Source organism: Anolis carolinensis, unplaced genomic scaffold (genome assembly GCF_035594765.1).
Source record: "Anolis carolinensis isolate JA03-04 unplaced genomic scaffold, rAnoCar3.1.pri scaffold_7, whole genome shotgun sequence".
NCBI classification, from domain to species: domain Eukaryota; kingdom Metazoa; phylum Chordata; class Lepidosauria; order Squamata; family Dactyloidae; genus Anolis; species Anolis carolinensis.
Genome location: NW_026943818.1, coordinates 37411825 through 37423956, shown reverse-complemented (window position 1 = coordinate 37423956; position 12132 = coordinate 37411825). Strand labels below are relative to the sequence as shown.

Here is a 12132-nt window from a genome sequence, read left to right as displayed (position 1 = left end):
CACAATACCCATAAACAGCTTGCATTCTCTGAGGAATCTCCTTTGGGGTGACACCTTCTGCTGTCAAGAATTCAGTGACTGAACGTCTGCGCAGGGTTCAATACTTTGCACTTTCACAACACAACCGTTCAATGCTAAGGCTTCCCCGTCTGCGCAGGGTTCCATACTTCGCACTTTAACAACACAACCGTTCAATGCTAAGGCTTCCAGCCAAAAGGAACTGTAAAGGAGAGTCTACTGAACAAGTCAGGACCTGCCGCAGACCAGAACTGCCATCTGTTTAGGAGTTACAAAGGTGGAGGCATTAGTTTTCATTCAACCCTCATATATATATCGATGGAAACCAATCAGAAGGTCACATGGATTGAAGACTTTAATTGAAAGGCAACACCATAATGCCAAGGGATTTGGGGAGTGGTGGGGATATATTGCACCAGAAGAAACACACAGGACAGAAGGAACAGTTTCACATACAGAGGAAACATGGGGCAAAGGTGGGGAGAAGAGAGACAAGCAAAAGAGGGTTCAAGCCCCAGACTGGAAACATGTATTATTCTAATGACGTAGCCAGATTGGTATCTCCACAATGTGTTGACTCTCAGATTGAGAAACGTTGGTCTAGAAGGTTGGATGGTCATCTGTCGGGAGGGCTTTCATTGTGGCAGAAGAGGCAGAAGCTGTGTTTCCTTTCCATCCTACAATAAGGCTCCAGTGCACTTTGCAAGACCTTACCTGCGAGAGCAAAGTCATGCCAGCCTTCCAGCAAGCCGGGGGAAGAAAGGATAGCAAGAAGGGTATTGGGATGGTAGATGGGCCGTTTGGAAGCATGTTGACACCATTATTGCTTGGAAATCAGGGGAATTGGGGAACGGGGAGGGTCTGGAGGATCGTCACGCCAAGTCTCTTTGGATCAAAAGCCGTCCCCGGATATCCACAAAGTCTGCGCCCATCACAGAGTCTGGATGGCCACCGGGTAAAGCAAGGCAAAGTGGTCCACCCCTTTGACCGGCAGCTCCTGGGATGTGTAGTAGTGGATGACTTCGGGGATGCTGTCGAACGGGGCGCTGTTCTGGCCCAAGACGAACTTGTTCTCCTTGGTCCGGGTGAACTTCATGTGCATGAAGCCTTGGCTGCTCCTGTGGCAGGAGAGGGAAAAGAAAGGATAATCTCAGTCTCCAAATAATAATAATAATAATAATAATAATAATAATAATAATAATAATAATAATAATAGAATAATAAACTTGGAATGTTGGAACAGATTGCACCAGAAGAAAGTGTGGAGCTTTTGCAAGAATTTGATGAACCAGCACTTGAAACACCTGTTGAACCACCAGGAATCTTGACAGCAAGACAACAAGAGCTCAAGAATAAGATCATGGCTCATGCTGCAGCAAATGCAATAAGACAGCGGCTCCCAACTCTAAAAACAGTGCCCAAGAGAAACCTGGCGCCTCTCATGAAAGATGTGAATGCAGCACTCTCCACTGTCCAAATAACATCAATTGAACAAACAAACCAGTGTGCCTACAGTGCAGCAGTGATAGTAACAGAAGAGCTTGGGCTCCTACAACCAAGGCAGCCCCAAAGAAAATCGACTGGAAAACCAAAGTGGAAGGTCAGGCTAGAGTTGAAAATCAAGAAACTTAGATCAGATGCAAGTAACCTGAAAAATATGAAAGAGAAGAAACTGAAGAATGACAAAATCAAGCAACACCTGATCAGAAAGTACTGGCTGAACACCAGAAAAATTGAAGAAGCTTTGGAAATTGTGAAAGAACAAATTATAGCAACAGCCAGAAAAATTGAAAGATATGAAGCCAGAATCATCCAGTACAGACAAAATCAACTGTTTCAATCAGACCAAAGACGGTTCTACCAGAGCCTGAACCAAACAACAGACACAGTAACCATAAAGCCAGAGAAAACTGCAACAACGAAGTTCTGGAAAGAGCTTTGGGAAAATAATAAGAACTACAACAAAAACGCTGGGTGGATAAAGGAGTTTGAAGGAAAATTCTCACAGAACAAAATGGAACAGATGGAAATAACAACTGAAATGATCAGCAAACGAGTGCAAAAAGTCAAGAACTGAACATCGCCTGGTAGTGATCAACTTCATGGATTTTGGCTCAAACATCTGATTAGTTTACATGGAAAAATGGCCCAACAATTCAATGAGATGAAAGGAAGTATCAGTGAATGGCTAACAACTGGAAGAACATACCTGAAACATAAGGATCCAGCAAAAGAAGCAGCACCAGGAAACTACAGGCCAATAACATGTCTGCCCACTATGTTTAAACTACTGACTGGCATCATAGCTGACAGAATTCAAGACTATCTTGAAGAAAAAAACATCCTGCCAGATGAACAGAAAGGCAACAAACGGAAAAGCAGGGGCACAAAAGACCAGTTATTGATTGACAAAATGATTCTGGAGAACTGTAAAAGCCGAAAAGCTAATCTTCACATGACGTGGATTGACTACAAAAAGGCCTTTGACTCACTCCCACACAGCTGGATCATCAAGTGCCTGGACGCCATTGGAATTAGTTAAAACGTTGGCACCTTCATTGAAAACATGATGGAGCACTGGAAAACTGAACTGTTTGTTGGAAATGAAAGTTATGGACTTGTCAACATCAGAAGAGGAATTTTCCAGGAAGACTCATTGTCCCCTCTGCTTTTCATTATTGCCGTGATCCCTCTGTCAACAATCTTACAAAAAACAAATCTCAGCTATCAAACATCTAAGAAATTCACAAAATTTCACATCTGATGTACATGGATGACCTGAAGCTGTATGGGAAAATGGAAACTGAAATCCAGTCTCTGACTAACACTGTCCGAATTTTTAGCACTGATATCAGCATGGAGTTTGACTTGGACAAATGTTCGACAGTGGCATTGAAGAAGGGAAAAATCAGTGAAAGTGAGGGCATAAATATGCCTAATGGCCAAACAATAAAGTGTCACCAGCCAGAGGCCTATAAATATCTGGGCATATTACAGCTGGACAACATCAAGCATGAACATGTGAAAACTGTGGTCAGCAAAGAATACACACAAAGGGTCAGAAAAATTCTCAAAAGCAAGCTCAATGGAGGCAACACCATCAAGGCCATAAACACCTGGGCCATACCTGTCATAAGATATACTGCTGGCATCATAAACTGGACACAGGCGGAACTGGACAATTTGGACAGAAAAACAAGAAAACTCATGACCATTCATCATTCACTGTACCCTCGCAGTGATGTTGACCGGCTATATCTGCCTAGAAGATCAGGGGGCAGAGGACTCTTGCAAGTAAAACAAGCAGTCAAAGAAGAAGAACATGCCCTGGCAGAATATGTAAAACAAAGTGAAGAACTTGCTTTGATTGAAGTCAAAAATCAGAAACTCCTCAAAGCACAGCAGACAAAGAATCAGTACAAGAAAACCGCACTACAAACTAGAGCTGACAGCGGGCACAACAAAACATTGCATGGAAAGTTCCTTGACAAAATTGAAGGAAAAGCTGATAAGGAGAAGACCTGGCTCTGGCTCACGAATGGGACCCTGAAGAAGGAGACAGAAGGCCTGATCCTTGCAGCCCAGGAGCAAGCCATCAAAGGCAATTCAGGCCAAGATCGAAAAATCAGCTGATGACCCAAAATGCAGACTGTGCAAGGAAACCGACGAAACCATGGATCATATCCTCAGCTGCTGTAAGAAAATTGCACAGACAGACTACAAACAGAGGCACAACTATGTGGCCCAAATGATTCATTGGAACTTATGCCTCAAGTCCCACCTCCCAGCAGCAAAGAACTGGTGGGATCACAAACCTGCAAAAGTCTTGGAAAATGAGCATGCAAAGATACTGTGGGACTTCCGAATCCAGACTGACAAAGTTCTGGAACACAACACACCAGACATCACAGTTGTGGAAAAGAAAAAGATTTGGATAATTGATGTCGCCATCCCAGGTGACAGTCGCATTGACGAAAAACAACAGGAAAAACTCAGCCGCTCTCAGGACCTCAAGATTGAACTTCAAAGACTCTGGCAGAAACCAGTGCAGGTGGTCGGCACACTGGGTGCCGTGCCGGCATTTGGAAACAATAGACATTGACAAAATTATGATCTGCCAACTGCAAAAGGCCACCCTGCTGGGATCTGCGTGCATCATCCGAAAATACATCACACAGTCCTAGACACTTGGGAAGAGTTCGACTTGTGATTTTGTGAAACGAAATCCAGCATATATATCTTGTTTGCTGTGTCATAATAAAATAATAATAATAATAATAATAATAATAATAATAATACACACCAAAAACAAACAAAATAAAACACATCAAAGGATGCAGACATAAATATGAAAATTTTACACATTGACATATTAAAATGATAACCTTAGTAAAACATGAATTTGGCTAACTGATTAGATTAATCCTCCCAGGAATGTTTGGGGCTGGGCTGGGGCTCGAGAAATATATTATACATATATAGTTATAATTACTAATTACCAAAGGAAGGGGAAGGAATCATAGCATCATACAGTCAGAATGGGCCTCCAAAGGTCATCCATTCCAACACCAATAAGGACACAATCAAAGCCCTCCCGACAGATGGCCATCCAGCCTCATAGATATTAGCAGGTCTGTGGAGAAACAGAGGACTATAGAATCATAGAATTGGAATTGATCTCCAATCCCATCCTGTCACGAAGGAAGGCACAATCAAAGTCCTCCCAACAGATGGCCATCCAGCTACAAATATATTAGCAGGTCTATGGAGAAACAAGGCTATAGAATCAGACTGTAGAGGTCCTATATTTTTCCTTCTTTCCGATACCCTAGAAATTGCTTTCCACCTCAAATAAAAAGGCCTGTTGTAGATCATCAACTGTGGCGAATTGGCGCCAGAGGCAAGGGGCGACTTTTAATGTCAGGCCAAGCCCAGATGCCAAAGGATGCGGCTTGGTGACACTATACACCGAAGGCTATACAGAGATGGAGAGAAATTATCACACAGAGCCCCGGATTGTAACTCAAATGTTGTCACTTTGGTGTTCTCCATCTTCCCTGAGAGATTCCGGCATCAATTACATAATGGAGAATCCGCGGTGCAATTTATTCCGAACGTTATAGATCTAAGGTGCTGAGTAAATAATATATTTGGGGAATCATAGATTTGGAAGAGCAAGGATCATCCAACCTCATTCAGCCATCCTATCTATCTATCTATCTATCTATCTATCTATCTATCTATCTATCTATCTATCTATCTATCTATCTATCATCTATCCATCCATCCATCCATCATCTATCCATCAATCCATCCATCCATCATTTATCTATCCATCTACCTATCCATCCATCTATCTATCATCTATCCATCCATCCATCTATCAATCATCTATCATCTGTCTATCCATCCATCTATCCATCCATCCATCCATCCATCCATCCATCCATCCATCTATCCATCTCTATCCATCCATCCATCCATCCATCTATCTATCCATCAATCCATCCATCCATCCACCCACCCATCTATCTATCTATTCATCCATCCATCAATCTATCTATCAATCAATCTATCCATCCATGCATCCAACTATCTATCATCTATCTACCATCTATCTATCCATCCATCATCTATCTATCATCTATCCATCCATCCATCCATCCATCTACTATGACTATATTGTATTGAAAGGGACTGCACTACACTATATAGAAGATTGTTTTGAAAGGCACAGACTAAAGGAGATGTCTTCATAGACCTGTCAGCAGCATATGATACTGTCAATCATCACCTTCTCCTGAGAAAGAATATCACAAATTTCCTAGGAAATCTGCTACAAAACAGGAACCCTTCCATACCTCACAACCTCTGAGGATGCCTGCCATAGATGTGGGCGAAACGTCAGGAGAGAATACTTCTGGAACATGGCCACACAGCCCGAAAGACATACAACAACCCTGTGATCCCAGCCATGAAAGCCTTCGACAACACAAGGAACTTTTTTGTTGGGTTCCAGGGCCAGAGAAGCAATGGAGAAAGAAGAAGAGCAGTCCTCAGGAGAGTGTGCTTTCTCCATCCATGTTCAACGTTTACACAAATGACCAGCCACTGCCAGAAGGGAAAGAGTGTTTAATCTATGCTTACGATCATGCCATCACCACCCAAGCAGGGAGGTTTGATATGGTTGAACAAAGGCTCTCCAAAGCTCTAGGTGCTCTTACTGCCTATTACAGGGCAACCATGGCCAAAGGGAGACAGGAAAGGACAAAAGTATCCTCTTACCGGAGCGAGAGGGAGAAGTCGTTGCGGCTGGTTTCACTGTTCCGGACCAAGTAGCTGCCTTCTTTGCAAAGGGTCAAGAGGGACTCGGCGTCGGCGCGGCTGATGGTGCCATGAAACCACCTGTTTGCGGGGAGAGGCGAGAAATATTGGTAAATATAATGCCGCATTACAGTGTCACAGGCAGATGATTATTAAATCTTAAGCAGGGATATAAATAACCACTATTAGTTAAAAGCATCCCCTGCACAGTCGACTGCAATATCGGAGATTAGTCTTGCGTGGATTTTCTGTGCTGCCAGGGCAAAAAGGGCCACCTTATGAGTAACTACAGGGTTAGTGTCAGACAGAAGGTAGAAAATCCTTTCTGACACCATATTTATTAGGAAGGGATAAAGAATAGTTCCCAGAATTTTAGTTCTTGGCTCAGAATACAGAGGGCAGGAAAACAAATAGTGAGGCAAATCCTCAATTTCCGGGTCCCCACACACACATAAACGAAGAGCCAGAGGGATGCCTGTATATCTACCATCAATCACAGCTGTGGGCATACTTTGGCTGTGAAGGCTTGCCTAAGTTTTGGAAATGTGAGCCTAGTCAGGTAGATAACCCTCTCATGGTCAAGTTTGTACAGTCTGAACCAGTGGGAAAATTTTGAGTTATTAATAGCCAGCCTATCCAGGTGAACACTGTGATTGAAAATATATTCCTTGAGCTTCTCCCTTGAGTTCATGATGGAGAGCGTATTGGACAGAGTGGGGTGAAATTCTTTTTTTATTATTATTTTATTGATATTATCTCATATTTCATGTTGTGAGTATATTGCACATTTAATACAAACATTCATACCTACACATCATTTATCTCTTATCACATTTCTCCATCCTCTTCCCTTCTATATTACCTACTCTCATATCTAATATATCATCGTTCTATTCATTCTTTTTTTCCCCTTTCCCTCCCCCCACCCCCTACCCCAGGGGCCCCCAAACTAAGGCCCGGGGGCCAAGGTCATTTACCTGGCCCCCGCCCTCAGTTTTATAATATAATATATTGTATATACATATAATATTGATAATAATATTATAATGTAATACAATATAACACTAATAATAATACCATATAATAATATTAATTATATATTCTATATTACATATAATATTACTAATAATATTACAGTATAGTAATATATAATGCTAACATTGTGCTATGCTAATAATATAATATATTGTATGTACATATAATTTGTAAGCCACTCTGAGTCCCCTTTGGGGTGAGAAGGGTGTGATACAAATGTAGTAAATAAATGCAGTAAATAAATAATAAATTTTAGACTTAGGCTCACCCAAAGTCTGAAATGACTTGAAGGCACACAACAACAACAACAACAACCCTAATTAACTTGACTATCTCATTGACCAGAAGCAGGACCACACTTCCCATTGAAATCCTGATAAATGTATGTTGGTTAAAATTGTTTTTATTTTTAAATATTGTATTGTTCTTTAATTGTTCTTGTTGTTGCTGTTGTTGTTTTGCACTACAAATAAGACAAATACGCAGTGTGCATAGGAATTTGTTTGTATTTTTTTCCAAATGATAATCCGGCCCCTCAACAGTCTGAAGGATTGTGAACCGGCCCTCGGCTTAAAAAGTTTGAGGACCCCTGCCCTACCCCATACCACAATTCCTTTAGAAATTTAACTCCAACCATGAGCACAACTTTTCCCATTTCTGTACAATAGTTACATTGGCTTCGCCACTTTTATCCAATCTTTTATCCAATTTCTCTTTAATTTTCCTCATTTTATCTTCTTATCCTCAGAGGTTACATTTGCAATAATTTCTGATTGGACCTGGTCAAACAAATAATTATTCCAATTCACCATATTCCACTCTTTTTCTTTAGCCCCAAGCTATTACTGCCTTTCCTGCAAGAATCATAGCTTTGAATAGATCTTGGTGTTTTACATTATTCTTATTGTTCCCTAATATCCCCATCAACATTAATTCCATGTTTACTTGGAGTGATATTCTGAATAATTCCTCTATTTTCCCCGTTATTTTTCCCCAAAATGTTTTTACCCTTGGACATTCCCACTACATGTGGCCAAGAGTGGGGTGAAATTCAAGCAGCTTCTGGTATCTTGTATTCCTGACTTTGCATTTTGCTATCTGTTCAAAACATCCCCTGGGGAGGACCCTAACTGATGAATCTTTTACTCTTCTCCAATAATTAAATAGGGTGAAGTGAATACGTGATCTAATGGAAGGGAGACCAACCTCTGCCCGGACTAAGGCTGCTGGGGCGCCTGGTGGGAGACTCGGGAGTTTCTTAAGAAATGTATTTTGAAGGGTCTCTAGTTTCACTGTCTGAGTCTCATCCCATCCCCAAACAGCAGCACCATACTAAATCTGGGCTATGACTTTACTCTGGAATATTTTGAGCGCTGGGTGTGTAAAATCTGAGGATTGCTCCAATAGTTTTCAAAGCCACTGTTTTAGTATGTTCTATATGGGATTTCCAAGATAATTTTCTGTGAAATGGATTCCAAGGTACTTAAATTCCTGGCATTATTCAATTTGGTGACTCCTGATGGTCCATCTGTGTTGAGAGTGTCTTCTTCCAAACATCATTACTTTTGTTTTATTATAGTTGATAATCAGCTTTTCTTCAGAACAATAAGTACCAAGCTTGGAAAGCAATCTTCTCAGCACAATTTGAGTGAGATTAGAACCATGTCATCAGCATACAATAGAATGGAAATTTTCTTGGATCCTACTGTGGGTGGAAAAAATTCTGGCCCGGAGAGTGCAGGTATTATGTCATTCAGATATCGATTAAAGAGTGTTGGTGCCAGTAGACATCCTTGTTTTACTCCTTTATTTGTATGGATGGGGTCAGTTAATGAGACAATCTTTATGGCTCATGCAATTCAACACACTGTGGTTGTAATGTATAAGCAAATCTGTCTCAGAGTTGGATAGATCCATTGACATCAATTGTGGGATTTACTAACTACAACAGTGATTCCCAAAGTGGGCGCTACCGCCCCCTGGTGGGCGCTGCAGCAATCCAGGGGGGCGGCGATGGCCACAGGTGCATTTGGGGGCGATGAAAGCATAAAAGAAAGAAGATTTAGAAAAATTTATGTATGTATTCCGCTTCCAAGAGCACAAGACAGGGTTGAACCTCTACCTTCCTCCTGAGGCACCTATTAGGACACAGGGGTGGGGCCAGGAGAGGGGCGGGGCCTCTTCCCAAGTGCCGGAGACAGGGCTGAGCCCCTGAGGCACCTGTTAGGACACAGGGGGCGGAGCTAGAGGAGGGGGCATGGCTTCTTCACAAGAGCCCGAGTGCTGGTATGTGAGAGCCCCCTATATAAATGGGCTACAGAGAATATTCTGGTATTTTGTACAAATTGTTAGATTCTCTTCTTCTAGTTGTGCTGTGGGTAAGTCTTCCACTAGAAGAAAGCACCAAGACACACGCTGGTAAGTTCCAACAGGTTTTATTGTACAGAATACCAGAATCTTCTCTGTAGCCCATTTATATAGGGGCTCTCACATACCTGAGGGTAATTGAGGTTTTATGGCTGGCCCCTTTTATGGCTGGCATATGTTCTTTGTCAGCGCTTGCTCTGTGTCCAGAGATGTCAAAGATCAGAGATCATGACACTGAGACAGGGCTGAGAATCTATACCTCTCCTGAGGCGCTTGTTGGGACACAGAGGGTGGAGCTAGGGAAGGGGGCGGGGCCTCCTTCCAAGAGCCCGAAACAGGGCTGAGCCTCTATATCTCTCCTGAGAGGCCTTTTAGGACTAAAGGGTGGGGTTAGGGGTGGGGCCTTATCCCAGGAACCTCTGTAGACCTCCCCTGAGGCGCTTGTTAGAACACGGGGGTGGGATATAGAGGCCCCACCCCCTCCTCTGGCCCCGCCCCATATCCTGGCAGGTGTCGCAGGACAAGGATAGAAGCTCAGCCCTGCCTCAGAGCTCGTAACTCTGCCCATCCCAGTCCTGGCCTCCCATCACTGGGATGTCTGTGGTGGAGGGAGGGCCATTGGTGTCTCCTGAGCAGTGGGAGATATAGTTATTTGTGGAAGTGGGAGCCTGTCTGTGCAAGTGGACACTCCAACCACATACATACATATTTTCACTTTTATTATGTGTATAGATTATTATTATTATTATTATTATTATTATTATTATTATTATTATTGACACAAAGACACAGTATGACACAGCAAATGAGATATATGCTGGATTATTATATTTATATTTATGTAGAACCATTATTCGGCTGATCAAAAGTAGTTATTAACAATCTTATTATTGTGTTGCACTTATTATTATTATTATTATTATTATTATTATTATTATTATTTATTCCATTTATGTAGAACCATTATTCGGCTGATCAAAAGTAGTCATTAACCTTCTTATTATTTTGTTTGCACGTCTCATAGGGAACTGTTGATGTTTTAATTAGCTTCTTCTCTATGTAATTTGTCTGGTTTGTCGCTATTGACCAATATTATTGGAAAAAACCATGCACATCGAGGCTGCAATAAATCCTAATTTTTCATCTGCCGAAAAACACCATCTGATGGATGAGGGAACCGAAAAAGATACATCCATTGCCTTTCTCGACCTGATCAATATTGGCGCCTCGTATTATTCCGAAATCTTGGAAATGATCTATCACTTTTTCTATTTTAATTGCTCGGAGGACAAGATTGGCATCATAATTACCAACAACGTTTTCATGTAAATCTATACACATAATAAAAGTGAAAATATGTATGTACGTGCGTGGCTGGAACTCACTTGGCACACAGAACCCACACGACCAACACAAAATACTGGAGGGATTTATAGGAGTTGTAGTTCATCTATATCCATGAACCCAAACAATGATGGATCTGGACCAAACTTGGCACGCATTCCCAATATGCCCACATTTGAATACTGGTGGGTTTTGGGGGGAATTGGCTTGGGCATTTTGGAGTTGTAGGTACTGGGATATATAGTTCACCTGCAATCCATGAGCACTCTGAACTCCACCAAAGATAGAATTGAACTAAATTTGGCACACAGATCCCCCATGATGGGCAAAAAATGCTGGAGGTCTTTTGGGAAAATTCACCTTGATTTGGGGGAGTTGTAGTTCACCTACATCCAAAGAGAACCCAAACACCGATGGATCTAGACCAACTTGGCACACAGACCTGATATGCCCATATTTGATTCCTGGAGCAGTTTGGGTTAGGGTTAGGGAGCTGACCTTCCCAAAGTTGCGCTCTAGCAATTTCATTTCCACTCTATGCATTTAACCTCTGCACTACTGGATTTCACACACAGCTTTAAACTCCTAGCACAATTTCACACTATACTAATCCATTTTTCCCAACAATCCTATCACCCAATGGTACAACAGATTGGACAATCACCACTCTGTCAGTTTACATTGAAGCATGCTTTAGGAGTGAGAACATTCCATTCTTATCTCTAAATAGCTGAAAAACAGAAACTTCCCAAAGTTACGCTCTAGCAATTTCATTTCCCCTCTATGCATTTAACCTCTGCACTACTGGATTTCACACACAGCTGTAAACTCCTAGCACAATTTCACACTATACTAATCCACTAATCCAAACTGTGGATCATAGCAAAACCTTACTCAATCTACAGAAGAGTCTTGAGGGGACTGACTCACCATAGTGGGAGTTGTACACCCTACAGCCAGAGAGCACACTGAGTTCCACACATGATGCATCCAGAGCAAACTTGCCCAACATAACAAACTGTGCCCGGCCACGCATTGCTGTGG

At 41.9% G+C, this 12132-nt stretch overlaps 1 protein-coding gene across 4 annotated transcripts in view; it reads right to left on the bottom strand.

Moving 5' to 3' along the window:
• Positions 1 to 355: 355 nt before the first annotated feature.
• shd (Src homology 2 domain containing transforming protein D) overlaps positions 356 to 12132 on the bottom strand; it is a 70421-nt gene continuing 58644 nt past the window's right edge. For all 4 annotated transcript variants that reach the window (XM_062959168.1, XM_062959170.1, XM_062959171.1 and 1 more), the window contains 2 exons: positions 6304 to 6423; positions 356 to 1136 (listed from right to left, as the gene is read on the bottom strand). In XM_062959168.1, the coding sequence (XP_062815238.1) occupies positions 950 to 1136; positions 6304 to 6423 (307 nt within the window). In that variant the 3' untranslated portion in view covers positions 356 to 949. The remainder of the gene's footprint in view (positions 1137 to 6303; positions 6424 to 12132) is intronic.